This window comes from Coloeus monedula (assembly GCF_965178545.1).
Source record: "Coloeus monedula genome assembly, chromosome: 7".
NCBI classification, from domain to species: domain Eukaryota; kingdom Metazoa; phylum Chordata; class Aves; order Passeriformes; family Corvidae; genus Coloeus; species Coloeus monedula.
In genome coordinates, this window is record NC_138787.1 from 13124472 (window position 1) to 13151579 (window position 27108).

The 27108-nt window shown below is 40.9% G+C and overlaps 1 protein-coding gene across 1 annotated transcript in view; it reads right to left on the reverse strand.

Moving 5' to 3' along the window:
• Positions 1–26855, reverse strand: part of CCNYL1 (cyclin Y like 1) — a 33317-nt gene extending 6462 nt beyond the window's left edge. The window contains exons 1-8 of the mRNA XM_082285209.1: positions 26499–26855; positions 14363–14437; positions 12089–12123; positions 10283–10383; positions 8817–8852; positions 8043–8094; positions 4843–4962; positions 2654–2820 (exon numbers count right to left, since the gene is read on the reverse strand). Coding sequence (XP_082141335.1) covers positions 2654–2820; positions 4843–4962; positions 8043–8094; positions 8817–8852; positions 10283–10383; positions 12089–12123; positions 14363–14437; positions 26499–26739 — 827 coding nt within the window. The 5' untranslated portion in view covers positions 26740–26855. The remainder of the gene's footprint in view (positions 1–2653; positions 2821–4842; positions 4963–8042; positions 8095–8816; positions 8853–10282; positions 10384–12088; positions 12124–14362; positions 14438–26498) is intronic.
• Positions 26856–27108: the final 253 nt, after the last annotated feature.

Genomic DNA, 27108 nt, shown 5'->3' on the forward strand with positions numbered 1-27108 from the left:
CTGAGAGCCCCCAGCTCCTCTAACAAAGCTGTGAGGGGGGCTGCCAGCACAACTCTGAGCAGTGGGGAGAGAGTTTGGTGGGGAGGAGGTGCACCTACGCTGCCTTCAGAAGGGGTGCCTGGCTTGTGAGCACACACACACACACACTTGCAAACTGGGTGAACTAAATCAGATAAAAAACTTTTGCCAGTTCCAGAGTGGTACAGCCCCCGTGCCTGGCTTGCAGTGGTTCAACAAGAGTGTCTGTCAGGTTAGTGAGTCATTCTAGATACAGAGAGCCAAGAGGAAAATTCACAGGAGTTCACAAACAAAGCTTGCCACCAGTCTTGTAGATAGGCTGTTCCTGCACAGGAATGGCCCACCCAGGGAGCCATACCTGGAAGACTCCTGCCAAACGATCTTTAGCTGGGGAGCTGCTGGCATTTTGGGTGGATTTTTAGGCAGCATCACCAGCCATCTCCAACATTAGAATGCAACTGTGACTGAAATCCTTTGTCAATGTTTTTCTCTTACTAACTCTTGTATTTGGAATAGCTAATACTCACTATCAACTGACTGGTTTAAAAAATACTGCAACTACTAAGACTGACAATTAACTATAGTACAAACCATGAACTGAAAGTAGACTTATAAACTTAAGACAATTTTGCTGAGTATTTTAAGCAGTTTGCCAAGGTCCCCATTATGGTGATGTTATCTAGCCAAGGAGTGGTGAAGTCCACCCAGTTACAGAGCCCGGGATGAACACCCTGTGCCACTGTCTGGGAGGGGGTAGTACAGTGTCTGTCCACATCTAAATTCAAAGGTCTAACTCATCTCAAATGAGATGGGATTACAAAAATCCCATCTTCAAATTGGAGGGAAAAAATATACCTAAATTCCATCTATTTTCCTTACCACCATCACTGCTTTGAAAATTCAAGTACCGACAATTTCAGGAGACCCAGCATCGGCAATAGAGAATAAATATCCTGCTTGTTACAGGTATTTTCAGTGCTATCAATTTGATTTGTCCCAAATAGGGCTAGAAGAGGAGACATCAAAAAGAGCAAGATGTACACTCCAGCACTCCTGGCTTTGCTGACCCCACTTCAGCCATCTCAGAGTTATTTGCAGCAACGCTTCAAGTACGTTCCTCAGATAGATGAGCACTCGGGACTAGGTTGAGTGAAGATGTACATTGTATAAAATCACTAATTATGCCTCCCTGAAAGCAGGGCTGGCACAGTCCTGCATTTTGAGACAAAGAACTCCCAGGCAAGGGGTATGTATAAAACAAGTAACAGTGGTTGCTGTTGCTGTTTGAGATGTGAAATAATTTGAATAATAAAAATTGTTTTGGTGCAGAAAACTCCCTTACTTTTAGAAATACAGCCCACCACCTAAAAGGAAGAAAACTAGATATTCATCCTCCTAAAGAGTCCCAAATGAATAATTACTTGCTGTATTTTAAACATTAGTTTGGGCTGAATCCAGGGAAGAGAGCTTGGGGCAAGAACACTGCCCCATCACACAGGCAGCCTCCCAGTGCTGTGTGCCAGCTCAGTCTGCTCCTGTGCTAGAACTGGCTGTCACTGCATAGGCCTGGACACATGCTCAGGGCACAGCACTGGGATTAGACTCAAACCCACCCAAAGCATGTCACGAAAGCAAGGCCAGAAAGCCTGGTGTAGTAAGCTGGCCTTGTATCATTTCTACCACTGTGATAAGAGAAATAGGAGAACAAGCTGGCAGACAGAATTAAAACAATAATGCTGATGTTTCAAAGCTCTGAGATAGAACTTTGTGAGAAGGAATTTAACAGAAAACCTAATGGCCAACCACAGTCCACATAAACACACCTCCAGCCCATAGTATGAGCCTGGAGCCATGAGGATGAACATCTTCCCATACTGCAAAATCTGGCTTAAAGCTGAGTGCAGCAAGAAAAGACAGCAGATTCAAAATTTCTGAAAAACTGAAATTGACATCTAAGACAAAAATACATCCAAGGAACAGCCTTACAAAACCAAGCAGTAATAAGACTGAGGACTTTGTTTTCAGCCCTGTAGGCACGTCTAAGAACCCACCCAGAGAGGATAAGCAGTAGCTGTGTGTAACACAGGCAACCATAGCTACCCACACAAACAACACCTGCCTGCCAGCAGCAGCACTAGGAATTCAGACCTTGAGATGTTTAGGCCTTAGCTGGATACACAAGCAGACATGAAAGTCACAAGTTATGGTTTACCTTGCAATTCTTCAAATTCTAAAACAGAAAAGGCAGGGGGACAAATTTAGTTCACTTTGTTTCCTTCTTAAAAAAACCTTCTGATGACACTATAAATTGGGCAGTTTAGTTCCATGGCTCGTCACTGAGAGAAAGAACGTAAAGAAAACTAACTTTGAAGTCACTCATGCAAGTCACTGAAATTATTAATACAGATTTGTCTCAAAGTAGGGTAATTATCCAAAGTTTCTTGAGGTAAAAAAGGGAATTGAGGCCAGACACCAAATATACACCATATACATATAGCATAGCAACAGAGAGGTATTTTTTTCAGCATGATCACAAAAATTGCTGTTTAAAAAACCCACAAACAAATGAAAAAAATCACACAAAAAAAATCCCAAACACCCCACCGCCATAAATTACCCAAACCTTGCAACTTACATGTCCTCAACAGTAATGTCCTTCAGTATTTGGCAATAATCCACATTCCACACAGCTTGATCATCCCAGACTTTAGAAGCCAGCAGAATAGCTCCTAGGACTATCCTCTTCCAGTTACTAGGGCATATGTCAATCTCTGCATAGGTTAACAGCCTTTCCAAATAAACCTATAGAAGGAAGAAGGAAAAAAAAACAAACAACAAAACTGCACAATTGTATGTGTGTAATTAAGACCTGGAGCAGAGCTGAGCAGCAAACATGCCAGTCCAATATGACTATTTGTCACTGTTAAGTGTATCAAAGTATTAGTGATTACTACTTACACTTAAGAATCCAAATTTTCAGGAGTTACAGGTTCCATTTTTTACTATCCCATGAGAGCTGGACCACCAGGGTGCACAATAGCTAGTGAGGTGTTCCTCTGAGCAATGAGCACTGCTCCTTCAGGGAGACACTGCTCCAGCTCTGTCACCAAGTCACACAGCACGGGCAGGTTCTCATTAGGGCCTACCTGGGATAGCAAATCACTCAACATCACATTAGCTTTTCAGCATGGTTAAGGTTCAGCACTTGTAGCTTAACAGGAAGTGCTAAAACCTGCACTTTGATCTCTGGTCACGGGACAAAGATGTGTTAATCGCTGTCTTTCCACAATGAAAGGCCTTTAGTGCTGTTTCTATTTTGTACTGAACAGACTTCAATCCCTTGATCTCCATCACCAACTGCTTAGGCAGTGAGACATACTCAAGTCCAAAGACGTTCCTTGGTCTTTTACTCATTCCTCCCATGAAATCTCAAACCAGCTCTAGGATGCTGAATCTCTCCCTTCCTTGAAAGTTCTCTACTATTCACACTCCTATAATGATCCACATACGAAGTAATTTGCACTTTCAAATTCGAATATAAATTGTTTTTAATTTTCTATTCCCTCACCTAAATCCAAGTTCCCCATGTAGCTTCAGATAAATTAGTGGGTGAGGGAAGCTTTTAAGGTCTAATGGAAGGAAGGATTAATCTTTGTCACTGAGGTCTGCCCATGCTTTCTTCCCATCCTTGGTTCGTAGCCTTCAAACAGCCGAAAGGTGTTCCTATAATAACAGGGCCATCTAGTGGTAAAATCCACTTTAAAAACTAACTCCATTTTTTGCAAACACTTCAGCTAGTTTGCCCAGGGTTAGCTGTCATCTTGTTCTGTCAAAATTGCTTTCCTGTCTTTGAAAAAGCAAAAACCTCCAACTCATTTCAGAGTTTCAATAGCTCTTAAATATCCAGCCTTTTTAATTACTCATTTCCTTATTAAAGAGAGTCCTTCTAGCTAAGTTTCCTTAATTGCTATATTGCCTTTTGGTGACAGTTCTGTTGTCCTTTCACACAATTTTTCAGAAAGAAGCCACAATGAAGACTGAAGTTTAGTGTGCAACAAAGCGCAGTTTGAGAGATTGTCTAAAGTAGCAATTATACCTGTTGCAGTTTTTAAATTTCCTTTCATATACATATATGCATATATATACACACACAAATAAAAATCAGTATCATTGACAAATTTTAAAATCCATCGTGCTTTCTGAAATCAAACAATGAATTATAATGAGATTATTATCTTAATATTGTTCTTAAATTCCAAGTACCTCCATGTGACCTGGGGAAAAAAGTTATAGCCTCTTTGGCTTAAGTTAAAAAAAGTTTGGTAGAAAGTGGCAATGATCGAAGGATATAATAATGAGAATGCTCCTCTCTTAGAGTTCCTATAGGATTGACTCTTGATCCCTTAAGGCAGTATTACTTTTTCTAGTTAATATGAACTCAAAACTCACACTTTCCCCTCCACAAAACTGAAATAAAAGATGTCTTTGTGTATGATCTCATCACACCCCACTGTTTACAGCATCCCAGTGTTCTGCTCTTCTCAAGCTTCTTCATGAGTTATGTATTATGAAAACAAACAGGGGTTTATTGGATAAGTAATTAAGAATTACATATTTATATACAGAAAAGGGAATTGCCCTTTTATTTAATCACTTCTGTGGCTACTTAGAAATCTCTAATGAACTCACTTGTACTGTGCCTTCATTAATAAGGCTTCATGAGATACTCTTAACTATTTAAATGTCGGTTCAGCCCAGTTCTCTTAATGAGGAGAGGGGAAAGTCCTCCATAAGCTCGAGTTTCAGCACTGTGGTGCCTCTTACCAGTGTCACTATTGCACATTCTGCTGTCAGCTGTGCCGCGCTGAAGAGCGTCCGAACAAACCGGTAGATGTGCTTGTGGTCAGGGTCATGCTTGTAGTAGTCATCTGGGACTTCTTCGCGCTGAAAGAAAGTTCTTGGAGTTACTGAAAACCTCTCTTACTTAACACTAACTCTAAAGAACAGGTTGTTTCTTCTCACTGAGGTGTATACACCCATTTTCTGTCACAGAGGCAGAACAGAGTCATGCACTGAAAGAAGCAGCCTTGCAATATTGCAAACATTCCAAACAAAACACAATTGCTTTAGCTGGTATCTCTCTTCTGAACACTTGTTTGATCTGTAGGACTAACAGGCAAGAGCATGAACTACCATCATCATTGCAGGTGCTAGCTATTGTCCCATGGAACATTTTACAGACTGGAAGAGATGTAAAAAAAAAAGTTTGTCCCTGCAAGAAAATCACAGGTATATACACACCAGGGAAACAATGGCTCTTCAAAAGACAAAATTAACAGACTTCACAAGGTTCCTCTTCCAGCGGAGGAAGTGCTGAAGAACGCATGGCAATAATTCTGTCACAGGCAGCACTAGAAGGTAATTTACACTGTTTTCATAGAATGCATTCTTGAGAGACTCCAGAAAGACAACAAAGCTAATGAACAACTAGATTTAACTCTGACACAATGCTAAACTGTTTCTAAATACAGGGGAGAAGAAAAGCTCAGAAAGAAACAGTCTGTAAAAGCAATCCTAAAATAAGTGTTTGAGAGACATTTCTGATATTCAGCACTTTTTCTGGAGGGATGAAACTTCAAGAGCTTCAACTCTGCACACTGGTTCTGCAAGACTGATACTGAATAGATTTCTGTCTGCAGTCCAAGGTAGACCTACAGTATGGTAAAGACAGCTGCTGAGAACAGCACATCTGCTTGACACTAAGATAGTAGTTGCAAGGTAAGCAAAGTAGCAAGTGTTTTCCTGTGTTTTTCTACTTTAAAATAGCCAGGGAGCATAGTCAAGTAAAATGCAGAGGTAAGTTAACTTTGTACTGTCCACACAGCCTTCTAATACACCACTAACCAACGGAGGTTATCTCTGCAAGGGGGACATGCAACATTAGGAATAGCATGAGCAGGAATCCTGTGTTACACATGGTACAGAAGCACATCTGGAAGTACATTTCTGCTGACTGGATGTCCTGAGGTAACTCAAAATGTTATTGTATTCCCCATCTATCAGTGCCCAAAAACTGTCACTGTCTCTTTAGGACCCTGCTGCGGGAAGCTGGGGATGGGTGGGTGCTAGCCCAGGTGCTTTTAAACTTGGTCCTGACAGGCAGCTGGGCCCTACTGCTGTGTGGTCTTGGTCTTGCCTTAAGCACAGGCTTTGCACTTTTTGGGTTCTCTTTTTGGTTTTTGTCTCCCTCATCTCTAAGAGACTGCAGTTAGTGGTTTTCTCACCTTGGGAAGGGTATTTCTGGCATTTCAGGTCTCTCCTTATTCCCACGGGGTGTGAGATTCAGCAGTTTGGTATCTAGCAGTTATTTACTGTTAGTTTTTGCCTGTTGCTGTTCTGCTTGTTAGTAAACTTTTATTTTTTCACTTACATCTACTTGTATTCATTCCTTATTGGTGGAAAGGGATTTGTTGAACCTATACAGAGAGGCAACTTATTCCAGAGTGTTCTCCTTTTAAATTGTCTTAAACCAAGACACTGGAACTGAGGAAGGAAGCACCAAGACTGGTATTTGTGACTAAATCCATTATACCAGTAACTGGGTCACATTAGGGTCAACAGAGCCTGGTTTGGACTCCTTGCGACTGCATCTTTAGGTGTTCAGAGATTTCTTCCTGCTAATTAACCTTTCTGATGGAACAGTAGGTACCCAGGCAAAACACCATTGCTATAGAAACTAACAAGCCATGTGTGCCTTTCCCTCAGAAGTGTGACAATCAGCCATACCTCTGTCTGTATGCTGCAGTAAGAATAGAAGAGACCCTTAAGTGCTCCCCAGAGGACACAATGATTTTCTTCTCATTAAATAGGAGGTAGGCTATATGAAAGGATCAAACAATGTCAGGTTGCTAAATAAAGAAATTGTCCAATAAAGTGGAGTTCATCTTACATAATTTTGAATGCAAAACAACAGATTTGGGCATTTAAAGTAGTTTTGGTCCACACTTTTTGCTCTGAAGTGCTACAGTCCATACAAGAAATCTTGGATATATATCTTGTCCTGAAGTTCTTTTTGTTTTTTAAATTGAGTGAAGAGTTGTATTTATTTATATTGTATTGGGCTGTACAATTTCTAGCACAACGAGTCATATTTAGGGATGAAACTCTAACAGACTTAAAATATTAAATTGTTTATTAAAATCTGTTTTGCTTTTAAAAGCAAAAACGGTGAAATAGGTTGAACTACATTCACTCAGGTAAGTCCCAGAGCAAATTCAATTTTTAAAGCCCCTGGATCTTTGCTGAATTAATTTCAAATGAAAAACAAAGGAAGTGGTTCTGTAGAACGGGCATTAAGCCAGGAGTGCTCAAACTGGATGTAAAAAGCACACGCTCCACTCCTGAGCTTCCCTGTACTATGAGGTTTTGCATCTTTAAGAGTGTCTAAAAAGGTGTACCAGGACCAGTCACATTAAAATCACATCCTGAATGCTCCTTGCTGTTACTGCAAGCAGTCTAAAGCATATTTGCTTTAAAATGTTGCCTTTCAGGTTTTTTAAAGGCTGAATCCATTGTTGCCTACTTTTTGTAATGCTTCGTGTATTCTATTCTTCTGTTTGCAGTCATTTAAAAGGTTAGGCACATATACCTACTAACCATGTCTTCCTAAATAAATAGAAAACAGTATTAAAGAAATAGAAAATAGAAAGCAGTATTAAAGAGGGGAAGAAAATAGATGGACAAGAAACTTCAGACATGGAATACGAAAGAATTTGGCATATGCTTCTTTCTATTTATAGTCAAAGCATAGAAAACCAAACATAGTTTGCAACATTTAGAAAGATTGGGCTCTGTTTATGATCTAGCTGATCTCAAAAGTCACTGTGTGCACTTTGTATTACATATAGAGACACAATTTAAGACCAATTTGATTGTGGCCTGTTGCTAATACATTTTTACGACTTATACAATACAAATCAAGATGTTATTGATACACATTCAGAGGACCAAAAAATTACACTTACTGTGAGAGGATGAGATTTTTCATCAAAAATATCCAATGATCTGTCAGAATCTCTACAAAACAAAAATCTCTGGTTTAGCAAAAAGAGTTAATTGGTAATGCTATGCTCTACTAAAAAGCACTGTTCATTAAAGAGGATCAAGGGAACTATTTTACAGTTCAGCTTTTCCTAGAATATGGTATGGAACTACCTTATATTTTTGCAAAACATTTAATGATGAGTCCTTACAATTAAATATTTAAGGTGCTAAACAATTAATAGCTTTCCATGTTCTTGTATTATGCTTACTACAGTTCTCCCTCAAAATGTGAAACCAGGTGAAACTCATTAATAGCATTTACTTCAAAAAGTCAGCTATAATTCAGAAGCATATGCTGGAACTAGTTGTAATGGCAAGAGTGATTTGTACATGGACAGAGTGTTCCTTCACTCATCAAAACTAATCCATACTTCTGTATTCAGGAAAAGGTGAACAAAGTCCAAAGGTTGATTTGTGGTGAGTTAAGTGACCTCACTCCTTGTTTTGGAGTTTTATGTGCCGTTGGATGGGTGAATTACTGACCCTTCCATAGCTGCTCGAGAGGAGGTACAAAGAGGAAGCAGATACAGCATGAAGTGCCAGATTTTTCACCTCCTTGGTCACTGAAGTGACCAAGACCATATTTGACTCTACAATCTAAGAGGTATTTTTTCTAGTGTTAGTGATTCTATGATTCTATATCCCTGGCTCAAAAAGAAAGTAATTGTATTTCAGCAAAGAAAGAGTTCACTCACCTGTTCTTTATATGGTAGAATATTGCTAATGTTACACTAAAAAGCAGAAAAGGAAAAAAAAAAAAAAGATTTAACAAAGCATATTCTATGCAACTACTCCACTGCAAAAGCTGTCATTCAGCTCAAAATGTTACAAATCCATTTTGCAGTGACCTCCTCTCACATCCCCAGGTACTACACATCTTATTTCTGGTGTTTAAAGTGTCTGGACAGAAATTGGCCAAATCAAATCTGCCAGCCAAGCTACCTTTACATTCATTGTATAGATATTTGTGCAACAAAATAAGTGTTAAACGACATTTTCAACATATTCCTCCATTTCCTGATTAGGTGATATTTAGTGAAAATGTGGACTATTCCCAACTAAAATAGAAGTCCTATTTGGTGTCACATATACCACTGCAGAGATTCTGCAGATGTTTTAACCCTGAGTGGCTGTCTAAAAAGGAGAATAATACAGATGGTATCATGCCAGCATAATCCAAGAAATGGAAAAGAATGGACTTCAGTCTCTGCTAAGTGAGGCAATAGGTTTCATATATTAACACTTCTCTACTGTGGCCAAATATCAGATTCTTTACTTGTCGTGATAACAGAACGCTGCCATCACAGGAACCTGTCACAAGAAAGTTCTGACCTGCTGTCAAGCTGTACAGCACTTCAAAATGGCACAAGCATCATTTTTTAGGTTTTTGTTTCTCTAGAGAAGGAAAAGTGACATGCTGCATACCTTTGTCTGAAACCAAATTTTAAAGTAACAAATCAACGTAGACATTTCCAAACTCTACTACACTATTAAATCAGTAAAGCCTTCTGGGACTCAATCCACTTTCCCCTCAAGCATGATAAAACTCCCTTCTCAGTTCTCAGCTGGTATCACCTAAGTGCAAATAACTGGCTTTCTGGTACTCAGGTCCAGCAGCCATTTACACTGGAGAACAGAATTATCACCTACCTAAAATAACATGTATGTGAAGAAAAAGCAGAAAGGCCAGAACTAAACCCCAAGTCAGCAACATGCTGGTTTTCCACAACTAGAGGGCAGACTAATACCACTGGCAAGTACCAAACACAGTCCTGCAACTTTTCCTGCAATTCCATACAAAATCCATTTCAAGTTTTCCCAGGTTAAGGATTTCTTGATTTGGCTTTCAATGTGAACTAAACTCCCCACCTCAATACATACTTTCAAACCCAAAATGCTGACACACTTCTGCACTGCCTCAAGTGCAGGATGAGAACGACTTTGAAATAGGACAGTGCATGAGCTCTGTGACTGAAACAAGAGCTCCTCCAGCAGTCAGTTATCCAGACCTCTACACCCCTTCATGACCAACCTGCAGAAGCAGTGCTGTGCTTCTCTCATTCAAGAGTGCAGTTGACTTTGGAACAGACAAGACCCCCAGAAAATGCCAAATAACCTTTACAATGACACTCAATGCCTTGTTGATGACAAGGGTCCTTACCACTTTATTGTGCTTCTAAGGTTAGGCTGACTGACGGTGCTGTCATCTATAAATATTGTTGAGCATGAGCTGTATTTTTTCGTGAGCTGCCCAGGAGAAACCTTGGGGTACAAAAAAAAAAAAAAAGAAGAAAAGAACTGAAATACATTCAAGAAGAGGGATTCTGTAAGATTCTGTTTAGCACACTGAATACTGGCTTTACACCTCAACTGGTTACTGCACAGGAGGTCTCTGTGGGTGGTTGCTGCTGCAATGTAAGCTACCCTGTAGCCATCTAGTTCCTTTGTGTAAGATACATTTACAAATCATCCCTTGGAATACACAACATGATTTTAGATAATTTACAGCAGAAATAGCTGAGCTAAAGCAGCAAGTCCTCTGATCTTCTCAGTTCTCTCCCATTCCATTCTTGTCAGTTTGTGTCTCAGTCTTCCCTCTCTGTGATGTACTCTATTAGATTTCCCTGTGACTCCATAATCAGCATCTCCCTTCTTTTACATCCTATACCTTTACACCGGCTGGTTATCCAGTATTGCCCCCTGCGAAGACAGTTTTGCATTTGGGGTTTTGTCATGTTAAAGTTTCAAAAAAAAGAAACTCTTTCCTGACATGGCTCCCTTCACACATGTCCTGTTTAGCATCTGGAATGTGGAAACAGAGTACTGCTATGACCTTACTTTTACTATTATTACTTAGAGCTAGCAATATGCTCCATCATCCATCCTCACCTGAACATTTTGTACTGTAAGAAATCTTCCAAAATAACCCTATCCAGGCTTCCCTGAGCATTTTAGAGAATACCTTGCACTAGAGATAGGACATCATAATTGAGGGAGGAATTTTAATCAAACAATTCAAGATTCATTAGTTTTCACCAGAATTTTTTTTAAATGCCATGTCTAAAACTTGAAAGTCTTCCATATGAAAATGTTGACACCCTTCACAACTCAATAGCTGCCTGGGAATATCTCCCATTTCAGCTGAAGTTTGCCAGCAAAAACAATCCAATCACACTTCACCTTGGTAGTGGCAGACCAAAGCTGGAATTGTAACAAAAAAAGAAAGAGGAAAAAAAAGGGGAAAGAATCACCTCCCCCCCCCACCCCCTTGCATAATCAGGCTAAATAAAAGAGACTTGAAATCTTATTATCTTATCAGTACTTTATCAGTAGACACTTTTGCTGGACAATATTTTTTAAGCTTTATGTTACTAACTTCTATTCTTACCTTTACTAGTCAATGATTTTTTATCCACTTATTAATGACATTGCATCTTTTTTGCTTTGGCTTTTTTTTTTGGTGAGTGAAGTGTCCAAACTGACTAATATTTGTGGAAGAAGCTCAGAGCATATTTTCAGACCTTAAAACTAATGGATTATCGCTTGTTTATCATACTGATGATATTTGTTCATTATTCTCTTTTCATACTGGATACACTTCTTAAAAGTCCTATAGCAGTACTCAATCAGCAGCAAGTCCTTCAAGAATTGCCATCTCAGCTGAGAAATTAATGTAGTTTTGTTTCTGTTTAAAAAAAATACAGACTGGTTTGCTTATATTTTTTTCTTTACTGTTCTGAAATGCTTAAGAATGACGCAACAAAAAAAATTCATTCTTATTTCTATGCTTTGTGATATTGTGCCTGATTATTTTTTAGAGATGGGCAAAGATAATTCAGCTTTACCTTTCTAAGGAGGATTTGGAACATGTGTAAGACTATATACCTAGAACTACTACAATTGTTTCCTTGAATTTGTCTTTGGCCCAATATCCTAATATTATTTATATAGAATCCGGTTCACTTACATGATTTATATGGTTACTCTTCCTCTTCTCTCGCACTAGAAAGAGGGAAAAAGAATGTGAACTCAAAGGTTTCCCAATTTACATTCAATAAAGTCATTCTATTAACCTAGTTTTCTAAAGTACATGAGTATGAATAGTTTCAAATTTTACTTTAGGTGTCTGGAAAAGTAGTTTGAGGAAAAATACCAAGTTTTATCCAGCTAGTAAGCTACACATTACTTCTGTGTACCCACGTGTACATTTAGGAACAACTACTTCCCATCACACTAAGGGGAAAAATGTCTTAGCTTTGAAAAGATGCTGAGTATCATGAAAAACAGGGTAATTTCAGATAGTTCAAACAGACAATGTCCAACATCCGACAGCAAACAGAAGCAAAACCAGCAGACCCTGAGCCTGCCAAAGGCACACAAAGAGGAAGTGAGGTGCCCAGCATTATTTACATGTTCTCTCTTCCCCTACTAGATGGCAGAAGGTAAAAGGGTATTTCACTATACAGAAGATACTGGCACAAGCTGTGCACCTTTTGTCATGTAACTGCAATCATGTCATTTGATCAATTTAAACTGTGTTAGTCTTTCAAAAGAGACTGCAAGGTTAAACTTCCAGCTGTGACAGCAGCAATACAGCAGTGTGTTACGGAGAGCTGAGAGCTGCACACATGCACAAAGTATACAAATGTGACCTGCATGGACAGGCACCTCTCCAAAGTTTTAACCTCAGATCATTACCACTCTTTAGCAGGACACATTCTCTTATATACTTACTCTTTAGAAAAACTGATAATTGGAAAAGAGTATCCACATTTTTTTAGTCTTTTTGCATAAATCAAAACTCATAATCCTGATAACATCTCACTGAGAGAGAACTTATGGATATTAATTCTACTAATTCTATGGAAGGTCAACTGAAGAAGAACAAGGAAAATTAGAAAATAAATTATTCTGCCTGACTTCTCCATAAAAATCAATTAATTAAATACAAACTTCAGAGAATAGTTTAAGAGTTACTACCTCACCTAGCAGAGCCTTTTTTTACATGAACACAAGTCTACACAATTCAATACATTTCATTCGAAGAAAACCAAACCATGTTGAAAGCAGTACTACCCCAACAAGCCTGTTCACGTAGTTTGAACATTATCTGCAGCAAGGCACAGTGACAGTGTTCATGAACTCTGTCAGCTTGTGAGCTGCACCTTCAGCACTGCTCATCTGAGAGGTGTCTGAAACGAGCGGCTCAGACCCTCTGGTTGGTTGAAGACTGACCTTAGAGGCCCCCAAAAAAAGGGGTCTTTACATTTCCTTGGTATCACCCCTTCTGGAGAACCAGGCTAGTGCTTGTTTCCACTGCTCACAGACTATCTGAGCACTGCAAAGTTGATACAACTGACAATTTAACCACTTGCCACAAGACTGAATAGCAGGACAGCAACTGACAGACCTGTCAAAATAATTCTTTTCTGTGGCAAAGCTGTGACAAGTTAAAAGACACACTGCAGCTTTCCATCAACACATCCAAACTCAAGTGCATCACTTTCTTAGCAAAACAGTGCTTCAAACAAGAACCAACTATAAAAGAAACAGAAGCATTTTAAAAAGACTATCTTAAAACTTTTCTTCAGTTGCAACTTCAAAAGGTCCTGTTGTCAGAATTTGATTTTATTTGTGCAATATAGAAATGCCCCCACTTTTTAACAGCACTTTGGAATGCACAAGCTATAGCAATTGTTTCAAAACTGAGTTATTAAGTAAATACAGGATGTGCAAAGAAATTGAAAATCCCAATACATCTATATAGTTAAAAACAGGACTGGAGAATATTTATCCTCTGAAATTATTCAAACAATTTAAAACAACATATTCAAAAGCAACGGATATAGACTAATGGCTTAGGCTTATTATTTATTACAGAAAATTTAATTTATTTTTTTAAAACTACATTTTTTTTTACTTTAAAACAATTTTTAAAACAGTCCTTGGTCATAAAAAACACCACCATTGCTTGAAGCTTGAATTACACTAATGAAAAGAGCCTTGCTCCTTCAGACTACTAGGATCTGCACTCTGAAATCTGGTATTTAAGCATTTTGAAGAACAAGTGATTTTAAGTGTTAAGTGAAATGGTCTACAAACACGTTTCTGTGTAAATACATAAATTACTAATCCCTATGCTTTGAAAGAATTGAAGCACCATGTTTTTGAGATGTTACTTTTGGTTATTTTTCCAATTTTTTTCCTGTTTTTTGTTAAATTGGAAAAAATCTCAGCTTACCATCTGTTTGTGACTTGCTCAGGAAAATTGTGCTTGCTCTGGGATGATCAGATGGATTAGATTCCAAGGCTAAATCTGAAAGAGAAGGGACAAAGAAAAGAAGATACCTTTAACAAAAGTGATAACTGCAACAATTGCCACCCAGCCTCAAAGTGTTCAAGCACAGTGATGGGAACAAGATCAAACCCACATAGAATGGGCTGTCTCTCTGAAATAAAACCTTACTTTTGCCAAGATGAATAAAAATTTTACATTTTTCCCTCTGAAAAAAAAATCTGGACAGGGAGATCTCAAAAAACAACATTCATCTTCAGAAATCAATCTGTGCCCCTGCATGTTAGGGTAGGTGGGTGTGGGACATGTCCTCAGTAGTGGGCAGAAAGCTAAAACTTTATCAAGAGAATAATTGAAAAAAAAACCATACCAAACCAACAAAAAATTATCAGTGCTGATCTTTCCCTCTGTGGTCTTTCCCTCTATGCTTTATGTACCAAATACAGCAGGAAACAATCTGTGATCTTACAAAAGAACCTAATAAGTAACATTTACAGTGCTGATAAATATCAAAACATGAAGCTTACACTGTTTGGTTCTTTTGGAATTTCAAGTAAAACCATGTAAAGCTAAAACAGAGATATTGAAGAACAAAATGATTTCTTTACTCCTGTGCCACAACAGAGCAATGATGGCACTAGAAGAGGATATATTACTCCCTTAGATTAAGATGGAAGTGATCACAAAAGTTGGCTGGTGAAACTGTGACCATCATGATGAAATTCTGAGCTGCCTTAGCTTTGACAGAAGAAACAGCTGTTCCCAGGAAGTCATGCTACAGACACAGTGACTTATGGGAACACATGAACAGAACAATCTAGGCCTATGATCCTCTTAAGTCCTTGAAAGAGCAATTTTGCATCCATTTACAGTTGTCATGCCACGCCAGCCATACAAGCACACACACTCGTGCATGAGCACTTGGACTTTTAAGTGTTTAACGTGGGACACCAACACAGTTGCCACACCCCTAAAAAGCAAAGCCATCTAAGAATCACCTTTTAATTAAAAAAACCCCATAATCTTTTATGCACCCAACCAGCAGAACTCTGCCAAACCACAAACTGCCTGCATGCTGGAAGCCTTACCTGTGTGAATGTTTGTGCTCCTGCGCCTACCCCACAGCACAGCCACAGCCCCCATGTGGCAGCAAGGGAACATAACTGCAAAAGTACACTGTGATTTTTAATCTCTACTGTATAAGTCATGTAGACAACATCTGTTTAGGAACACCATGACTGTTCGAAAGGGAATTTCCCCCTCCTCTCAAAAAAGACCAGAGTCAGCCATGAAAGCAGACCATCTTGTGAAGATTTAAAAAGCTAATTTACAAACCCAGTATTTCTGTTGTTGCCTTACTATGCTCATTCACAGCACACAGTGAACAGATATCCGAATTTAATCATGCAGTTAAAACAGAAGAAGTCCTGGCTTAGAAACCCTAGAATGGAATTTGCCTCACAGCTCATACCTCAAGTACTACTGATGTACAGTTGATTCTCTGAAAAAATAAAATAAAAATCCAGCACGCAATAGCATGCCATACTGCCACATTTTAAGTACCATTTGTCACATCTTAACAAAATAGTATAACTTGTTTAAAAATTGTCCACGAGTTTGAGGAGTTTCTAAAACTGATTGAACAAAATCACATTTAAGAGACAGTATACAGCTTCTAATGCTAGCACTGCATTAACAAACAAATCAACAAACCCAACACAAACAGTGATTCAGAAGTGGAAGTATTTTGCCAGCCTACCAAGTAACTGAAGTGTCATCAACAGGCAGAACAAGACTGCAATATGCAGACTTAAAATACAGATTATTATCAGCAAGTTATGATGCAAAGAGAGCAAACAACTCAGAACTTACTTATTTACAGTTCAGCAGCAACTTTTAGAATAACTGTGTAAGTCAAGTTAGAAGAGACCTCAGAGGTCTCTAGTTCAACCTCTTGCTGAATCAGCTTTTGGTAGAACACGAGGCTGCTCAAGACATTACAAGACATTACAGCCCTGAAAACTTCCAGTGAGGGTCCACAGAGCTTAGATCACTTTTCCCATTAGGGGGACTAATGCCTACAGGGCTGTGAGACTCACTGTGGAATGGTAGGGAAAAGCCTGTAGGACTGTACAAGACTTGTGCCATATTTAGGGGAAGACAGCAAAGGAAAACTGGGGAGGAACAAGCACAGGAAAACTGAAGGAAAAGGGCTACTGACATCAGTAACTCTTTCCACAGGACTCCATGTTTCGCCTTGCTGAATTGCATAGGGCTGGTGTTGGCCCAGTCCTGTCCAGATCCCTCTGAATAAGCAGCCTCCAGCACATTGACTGTTGGCTGTCATCTGCAATTTGGGCATCCTCCATCGCCTCCTCCAGGTCACTGATAAATGTTAAACAGGACAGATGCTTTTTTTCCCAGGGAAGGGACAGTATAGGGTAACACCCATCTTCCCTCGCCTCATAAAAAATACACTACTATCTTGACTTCCCTATGGTTTTGATTTATTTTGAAACCGTAAGACTTGTTAATGCTCACTTCTTACATAGCTTCTGCCTCTTCCTGGGCTCTGCCAGTCCCTATACCCATGCCTCTTACATATTAGAAATCAGATCTAGGACTAAAAGCACAAGAATGAATATAACTAACTTTCATCCCAGACAAGAAGTGTCTGCAATGTCTTCCTGTCATTCCAAAGAAGATCCACAGCACTGCAGCATGCACTGAGCGACACAAAATTGACAAGGACACACAAGTCAACCCCTGAACCAAGCAGACCCACACATTTAAGGAGAGGAACAGAACTGAAAGGATAATAGACTTTACTGGCTCCAGTTCCATGGTGGCTCTGCCAGACATCAGGAGCTTTCTGTTGGACAAAGTCCGGGGTACCAGCACCCACAGCACATTAAACCCACAACACAGATTATACAACCAGAGTTAAGGTACTAATGAAGTCCAAGACGTATCACACAGCTCTCAGTACAAAACCCCACCAGAAATGATCAGGGCCAACTGTAGCTGGGTTTGTTATTCCAGGGTAACATGGCATGAGCAGACACAGTGCACCTGCTTTGGTCTTGCAAGAGACTGCAAAGAAAGATGCATTTAACAGACCACCTCCCTGTAGCTTTCCCCTTATAAGCAGCCAGAGAATTTTAACCATCCTACCTGTGCCATTTTCCCTGGACAATGCTTTTTTCTAAGCAATGGAAAAATTAGTCATGTGATTTGTTTGTCCTAAACTGCCAGTGTTGCTCATGAAATACCAAAAAGCAACAGCAATACATCTGATGAAGGAAATATAAGGCAAAAGGCAGATAAGGACATGAGCAGAGGTAAAATGTAATGGGAAACAGCAAAAGAAATGGCAGAGGAAGAGATAAATCTGCAAACAATTTGACTCACAACCAAGCATAACTCCTTATACTTCATCCTGGTAGCACTTATGTGTCCAAAGCCAAGATACTAGCCCTGAAAGTAAGGGTGAGTCTTGAGTAGGAGCATCAGAAGTTGTATGACAGAAAACTCAAGCTTCACAGAAAGCTAACAGAAAAAGAAAGCACGTATGCCACAGGATAAACAGGAATGACAGAAATTAAAGCATGCAGAAACAACAATGAGGGAAGTGAGAGGAACAACAGGATGATATAAAAAGCAAGAAAGCAGCTCCAGAACATTTTTGTTCTAGAGGCTATTAACTCAGTAGAAATCAAAACACTTTCTATCAGATCCTCATACTTAGTGATAAAGAGGTGAGAAGGGAAAATTCCCACCTGGAATTAAATCTATGAGAGCAGCACAATAATGCTGCTACACAAGGGCCCTTCCCCTGTCTCTGAGAAGTGTATTAAAAACAACCTTTCCCCTTTGTTTCTCTGCATCTCTCAGAGCCATTTACTCGTGTGTACTACCAAGCTTGTCAGATCAACCCTGCCTCCAAGTGGAGCAGAGAAGCCTGAACTTGCTTCCCTCTGCCATTGTTCCCCCTTTGATTGCCTTTCAGACAATCTCAGCCACCTCTGCTGCTGCTGAGCACGCACAGTCCCCCACAGGGCAGATCACATCAATTTTAAAAGCAATCCTGTGACCTAGCTCAAGATCTTACATCCTTTCCACAGCATAAAATCCACATGAAGACTTTACTTTTATCCATGCCATGTAAGAATGTGGGTAGGTTTTAGGAATTTATAATGCTAGCTACTTATCTATGGTTTACACACCTCCACGGGTGACTTCTAATTATTACAAACACATTTTACACATTGCATCATGCTATGTGTATTATCCCATGAATAAAGCTGACAGTCAAAGATGTCACTAAGTAGCAGCTCTTTGATAATTCCAGAACAATACACTATTACATTTCCTTTAACAGTTTTAGCCCCATCCTTTGCTTTACTAGACAGCAGTAACTTTTTGATACAGCACATATTTAAAGCAAGCATCTCTTTGCTGTAAATGGAGTTTTTTCACTTGCTCAATGACTTATTAGTTGTGACTAATGCTTGAGTTTCCCTTATATTTCATTAGCTTATGCTGTAGAGATGCAAGTCACTTAACACTCCCAATAAAGATGTAAAAATGATAACAAATTAGACAAGCAAATCTGCCAATCCATTTCAGAAAGTCTGTTATTCCTAACAATAACTTCATATAAAATTACTTCTATGTCAAATTACGTTATTCTAATCCTTTTCCCAAAACCTTTTAGGAAAGTTACAACTCTGGTTTCTAAATTTAACCAGCTTTGTTTATTTGTCCCAGCCACACCAAATGCCCCAGAGAGCCCAGCATGCATAGGCTGTTTTCCATTTGCAACTCTCATTGTTAAAAGATTGTTAAAAGATTATTTCTAAATGTTATGAATTTACACAATACACACAGAAGGATGTTTTAAAGCTATTTAAAAGCTGTCAGTTGATCTTTATGGCACTACTACAGAAACAGTAATATCATTGCCAATACCCAGCGCATATCTAAGTGCACACTGATGTTTTGGAAGGATGCAGAAATTACTTCAATATACAACAAGCTCTCTTAATTAGAAAGGAATTATTTGCTCTTTTACACCACACTTCAGAGTTGGGCTGGAGAAACTGACACAGTAGACATTTCAAATTTGCTACTAAAATCAAAAGTATTTATAAAGCAAAAGTGCAGAATATATATTAAATACGGGAGATTATCTAGGGTTTAAATAATTTATTAATTTCTGTGGCTTAAAAAAAATCAATACAGTATTAACACATGTTCTTTCATTTCTTAAAGTGCAGGAGGATCCACACCACTCTCTGCAGCCTCCACAGGACATCCCAACATGATCCTATTGCACCCTGTTCACAGCCCCTGCTGGGGAAACACAGGGGACAGATCTGTTTCACACAACACAACGCCCACCCTTTCTGGGACCAAACGGAGCCCAGGAAGCTTCCACATGTTTCCTGATGTACCTGCCAGGGTTATAAGCACTTCTACAGATTTTAGCCAAGGAGGCAGGGTGTCAGGAGTGCCCCAAATTCCACAGCAAAAGCAGGACAAGTTAAAACAGCAGTAAACAAGGTGCCCCTAGGATTTTATCTTTGAACTAGAAGGAAAACAGTAGCTCACAAGCTAGATCTTACAAGTAACTAACATTTTGTTAGGGCTGTGTTCCTGTACTGCGTTTAATGTAGGACCATTTAAAGGACAGGGAGAAAGAATTAGTTCTATGCTGTCACTTTTTATTCCCCACATTGACCTTCACACATAACACAATTCACTATCACCACAGGCTAAAGTAGAAGTCCACAGCTCTGATTTTCTAACTGATAAGGCAAAACAAAAATTTCCAACTGTACCCATTAAAGAGCAACCAAATTTTAGAATCTTAGATCCATGCTGGCACAGCAAGTGTAAGGAAAGCCTTCCTGTAACAATTCCTCCCATGTTCTCTGCCTTACTTCCAAGCCGTGGTTCAGAAAGCAGAAGAGGTGAGTGCCAGAAATTCCAGTCTCAGGTAGTGTCTGCAAGTGCAAAGCAAGACATACTGCAGTGTTTGCTGGTGTCACATGCCACCTGATGGACTGGCACACGGTACATTTTTCACCTCTTCCGATTGCTCACATTTGCAAACTTCACATGAAGTCTGGACCTTACCTGCAGTTTGTTCTGTAAAAGAAAAGTAACTATCAACATAACAAAACATGTCCAAGGGCTTTACAGAAAAGCTTTTTTTTAGTCTTTGAAAGATACTGGCATTCAGCAATCTATTATCTGAGCCTAACTGACACATTTCATAACAAGCCAGTGTTAGTTTTCACACTGGAAAAAAATCAACAATGTTTGATTACTGCAATAATTCAAGACCCTTTCAGAACTCCAAACAGAAGCAAAGCTGTGCTATACACACACAGCTCATCAAACACTGTAGAATGCTACCAGGCTGACAGGGGGATTTTTGTGTAAGCTGTTAAGGTAATCCTGATATTTACATCACCTGCAAGGAGGATCTTCAGTTTTATTCATCTGGCTTTACTACAAATTTAGATAAATAGCACCAAGTTTTGTTAAGTCAGTACCATCCTCACTTATGTCTTGAAATCGAAACATTCAGAGTTTTCTTCTGAAAACATTATTTTTCTAGTGAGTGAAATGGAAGTACACATTCAAACTCTAGCTGTAATGAAAAAAAAAAACCAAACCAGACTGGTTTAAAAATCTCAACATAACCTTGCTGGCAAGGTCTGGGTTCTTAAATGTTTGGCAGAATTTCCCTTCTGCCTCCCATAGTAACTTCTTCTTTCTCCCTGTATGTGGAAGAAACATTGTTAGAAATGTTAATTTAACGTGGAATGTGAATCTGGGAGGAGTAGGGTTTTGTGTTTTGTTGGCTGTGCAAGAATTCATTCCCCTGTTAGTCAGCTTTTTGGTATGACCTCACCACAATGATCACACTTGAGAGAACACATACTTCTAGCCACAGAACTTCTGTTGTTCTACAACATGTACCCTGCAGGTAGGAGGGAAAACAGCAAATCTCCTGAAGAAAGCCAGTAAAGGAAAAGGATGCTAGAGGTAAACCACACGGAACTAGTTAAAAAAAAAAAAATAGAAAGATGAAAATGAATTCCGTTTCCTTAGTTCTGTAAGTTTCATCAAACCCCTCTGATTATGTTTCCTTTCAATACCTGTTGTGCTGAAAGCCTGAAAAAACACACCAGAAACACAAATCAGTCTCCCTCCACGAGCGTCATATACATATTTTCCAAATCAACTACTCTTAAAAACCTAAAATTTACTTGCTTGCTGCAAGTCCCCATGACTTACTGAAGAGAGAAAAGGATAGAGGATTCTTTAGTTGCCAGCAGCATCCAAGCATAAGAATACAAATACTGTACTGCAGCAATGAATTATTTTATTTCCAATTCCCAAATCTGTAGGTCAGTTTCATCACTGTTTCTGGATTCAGTCATTTCCACTACAGATACTTCACAGATTGTTTCTAGAGGCCATGACTCTAGAGGCTTCTTCAGACAACAACACGGAAGGTGTTCCAGGCTTTCAGAAAGCCCAACACTTCCCATTTGTTAAGATCGCAGACTATCTGCACCTGCTACAAATACCTTTGTAATGAATGCCTAGTCAGTTTTTGGAAAGGGATATTGACAGTTATGGGGAACCAAGAGTGAGTCTAAGTTAGGTGAAAAACTCAGTGACTACAAGGAAGAAAGGGGAGGGAACACTACAAAAGGCACCAGAGCATCATTTACTTTTTAGCTCTGGCTTCATGTTTGTCTAAATAGACAACGGTATTTGTCAACCTATGCAGCTACAGATCTTCAAATAGAGACACACAAAAACCAACACAAGATGGTTAAGCCTTTCCTGTGATGAAAACTGCTGGCATCAAAAAGCTGATTCCTTGCACCAAAGTGTTTTAACTTAACTAACATTTTAAGTAGGATTTAAAAAAAAAAACCCAACAACAAAAAAAAACTGAACTAAAAAAAAAAAAACAAACCAGGAAAAAACCTCCACCCACATGCCTGAAATAAGCTGAAATTATATAAGAGAAGCAAATGAACAGTATTCAGATCTTCTGCAAGGAGGTTTATAGACAAGCTGTTAGTGAAACCAGATCACAGACAATCAATACATCCAAATTTCTGTTCCTCTTCAACACTGATTAATAACTGCAGCATGCAGTCAAACCTGAAGCTTTGAAGAATTACTCCAGGCACTAGCCTGAGCCTGTTCAGGTAAACCTCACTTACTTCATCCCTATTAACTCTCCTCTTCAAAGTCCCCTTCCCTTTGCCTTCCCATCTAACCTCTTTGTGATGACCATATCCCACTTAGCTCCTCTCCTGATCCCCTTTGCTGTTCCCTTTCATCCCTGACTGTCTTTTCCCCTGTCATTCTTCACACCCAGTTATTCAGGTGAGGGTTTGTCCCACCACTTCAGTAGGGCAACACTCTTCTCCTTGATTCAAGGCAATCAAGCAAACCTCTGCTCAAACTCAGCTAACAGCAGCAGTGGAGGGAGAGTTTTCAAGTACAAGTGAGAAACATCTGCCAAGCAAGGTCTTGTTCTAGTTTAATCCCAAGATCAAAGAATTTTTGAAGAAGTAGATCTATGTTTAAACATAGGGATCTAGCAAAAAAGTGTCAGCCATAAGAAGTTCTCCCCCAAATAACCAGAAAAAAAAAAGTACAGGGGAAAAAAATAAAAAGGAAGCCCAAAATAAAGATTAGCAGACACTCATTTGGGGGGGAAATCCCAAATAACCACCCCAGTAATCACCACAGACCAAATGACACACTAAGATCAAAGAACTACCATTACTAAAACTAGATAGGAAAGCCTTTTTGGTCAATTCAAACTGTGTTGAACCGTTGATTTAAGGAACACTTAATGCTCAGCTGAAAAGTCAACTAGCTGCTTTAGATTCGTGGCAGCCTTTGATATTTAATATTAGCAGTAGGCATGAACCTATTTGGAAGAAACTACTGTTTTCAAAGTCATGTTTATTCCTGTTTACTTAACCCAACTTGGCTTAACATATCAAACCACAAATACAGGCTTACTTCTCATTCGGAGAAAGCATGCACCAAACAGGTTATGGCTCAGGATCTTGAGAGCCATAAAATACAAAATCATCCTTTAAATTCTCTCAGTAGAGGATCTGATAAAACTTTCCTGTTTGAATTAACCTTTGCTGAAACATTAAACTTCCAGTTTTACTGTGTGTTTTATTGCCATTCCACCTACCACTCCTTTTTTGTCATACATAAATACCACATCATAATCTCCCCATTTTAAGAAAATGAGATTTTTCTTGTTCCATTCTGATCCGATTCAGACAATCTAAGCAGTGCTGACTGGAAAGTAGTGCCTGTTAAGAAGAGTGCTGGAGAAGCTACAAAATAATCCTTACTTAAGAGCACAGACCTGCAAGGAACACATTCCACCTGCTATGAAAGAGCAACACAAAGCTATGAAACAACACAAAACAAAAAATCCAAAGCTCAGTTGGTAACTTCTGCATTCCTGATACAACCAAAACATTCAATTTTAGCCAAACAAGTGCAAAAGTACTTAAGACAGACTTAAGAACAACAAACAACGTAGAGATAGAAATTTAAGGAATGAAGCATCTCCATCACATTTGGATGCTAGCTTTCTGATACATACAGCTATTTTCTTAGAACTGAGCAGCATGGAACAAAAATAGCCAAAATGATCTTGACTTTTTTTCTTGCAGCCTTCTCTTTTCTCCCTGCCAAAGGATTCAAGAAGAGGGCAGTCAGTGGTTCTCAGCCTTCCGTTACAGACTAAGTTTGCATCTTAGCTAGCCTATGATATTATACATTAATCAATTACAGAAGTACATTTTATCCCCCAAATGAAACGAAAGCTTTGTAGTAGTCAACAGCACAGAAACATGCAGGCTGTTTCCGTGGTTTGGGTATGCTGACAGCTTTTACATCCTACAGTTTAAGAGGAATAAGCATAGTTATCTGTTCTATTACAGATTTATTATTTCATAGAAGGTATTAAATTAAACAGATAGCTGTCTCACTTCAAACTTCTTTATAAAACCTGTTTCATAACACTTGATTTCAAACTTCACAAACAGTGCTTTACATTTTGAAGTTAACTGCTTTAATTCTATCCAGGTAGTGCTTTGTAACACTCAAAAGTCAACACAAGAAGTTTTACTTTTAATATTGACTATCCAGAATTTTATTTTAATAAAGGTATCAAACTTTGATACTTTCTGCACCCCTAAAGAGCTGTATCAATCAGAAAACTTCAAATAGCATCTATCACTTGCAGCAGATCTGCTTTGGAGGGCGATAGTGAACCACATACCACTGTAAAAGTGATCTTTAAAATCATCTTAAACATATACTACTTATGCAGTTCTAATTTTAGGATTATCTCCTGACTCAAGACTAAAGCTTCCATAGTGTCCGGACACATAGCCACAAAAGTAAAATTTGTGATGGACAGCTACTATCTTACTCTTGGACTACACACTCTTATTTAGGCTTGCAAATTCAAAAAAATTAAATACTTCTCTACTTCAAGGCCAGTCCTGTAATGTGGATGAATTCACAATTAAATCTGTTACCACTGCTGACATGATCACATACTAAAGATTCAAACAAATACAACCCTTATTCCTGAGGAGATTTGTTCAGCTTAGGCATTTTTACTTGGCTTATTAGAATCTTTAGAGAGTTTAGCTCCTCCTCCCCTAATGAGTTGAGAGAGTTCTGTACTATCTTCCTGCAAAAATAAAGGTTTAATTCTCCTAGGCAGCAAACATAATTTCTACTACTGCACAGCTGTCTCACAGGAGATCCAAGGGCCTGACTGTTCCATCTCACTTCTGGAACAGCTGCACCATATGGCGCTGCGCAGAACCCTGCAAGTTTAATCATTCCATTTCTGAAGGTCTCCTCACACTCTTCTGCAGCCAGTCTAATAGCAAAAAAATTTTTCTCAAGTTCGAGAAGAGTATGGATTACAGTGGTTATTGTTACTGTATACACTGTACATTAAAGATGTCAGGCAGGCTTTTTCCAAGTGAATATATTTCACATAGGTGTGGTTATAACTGCGAAGAGGAATAGCAAGATGTTTGTTAATTAAACTAAGTTTTGAATATCATGAGGTGTTAGACTGCGCTGTGCGGCTCCAGCAGCACCACGTGAGCGCCCGGCCAGACAGGAGCACCCCTAACCTGTTACATGCCTCGGGAATTCCCGCAGCACAGCCCTGCAGCTCTCCCGGCTGAGGAGGAGATGCCTTCCAGAGCGAGTCGGCGAGGTACCAGTGCTCCGGGCGTAACTGCAAGGAATCTGAGCAGCACACACGTACTTTCCCATGAGTCCAAGGAAAGCAAATTTGGAACACCGAGAACTACGCGACAAGGAACGCCGGTGTAATGAGTCCCCAGTTATAACCCTGCACAGCCAGCGTATAAATTACCCACGTCCAGCCACGGTGATGTCATATGCACACAATCTTTGTAATTCTTAATTCCCTTACTCCCCACACACCCTCTTCCTTCCTCCTGTTCAACAGAGACTGGAAATGCAGCAGCTTTTGCGATCTGCCTGAACACTGCGACCGAGTCACGACTCCATAGTTAAGTAGAAACGAGCGGCCAGACTTCTCCACCTCAGCCGGGAGCAGCCGGGGGCTCTGCCACGTTCCCTTCTTGTTCCCGGACCCCCTCTCCGGGACCCGGGCTGGGCCGGGCGCTGCCGGGCAGGGGAGGCGCTCCTCGCCCGGGCTAGGACTCGCTGAGCGGCCCCAGGCTTGTCCTGCGGGCGGAGGTCCTGGCCCGGACCCGGACCCGCCGGGGCTGTGCCGGCGCCCTGACAGCCGCGGGGAACTTTGCCTGGGGCGCGGCGCGGGCCGAGCCCCGCGGGGCCGGCGGGACCGCGCTGCCCCCGCCGCCGGACAAAGGGGCCGCGCCTCGGGCCGCCGGTGCCCGCCGGGTACCCACCCGGGCGGAGCGGGGGCACCGAGGGGACAGGGATGCGGTGCCCGGCGCCCCCCGCCCGCCCGCCCGCCGCTCACCATCCGGGAACTCCCGGTCGCTGATGTGCTGGAGGTGGGGGCCGCCGCCGCCGCCGCCGGGATCCGAGTCCCCCGACTCGGCCTCCGCCGACCCCGAGCCGCCGCCGCCGCCGCCCGCTGCCGCCGCCGCCTGATACGCGTCCGCCCAGCGATCGGGCCCCGGCGCTGCCCCGCCGCCGCGGGCCCGGCTGAGCTTGGGGCTGGCGTCCGGGGATACGCAGCAGGTGACGGTATTGCCCATGGAGCTCGGAGCTCCCCCGCCGGGCCCCGGCTGCGCGGCTCCGGGCTGGGCCGGGGGAGGGGAGGCGGGCGCAGGGCGGGTCGGAGCGCGGGGCGGGCTCAGCGCCGCCGCCGCCGCCGCCCCCGCCCCGGCCGCGCGCGGCCCCGCCCGCCCCCACGGCCGCGCGACCGCCCCGCCGCCTCCTGCGCACGGCGAGCACGGGCGTCGCGCGAGCGGCCGCCGGGGGGAGCCCGGGCCCCGCCCCGCGGCCGCCCAATCGCCTCCGGCCGCGGCGCCGCGTGACGGCCGCTCCGCCAATGGGCGCGGGGCTCGTCACGCGGCCGCCGCCGCGCCCTCCCCTGGCCTGCGCCTCCCCCCTCCCCTCCGCGC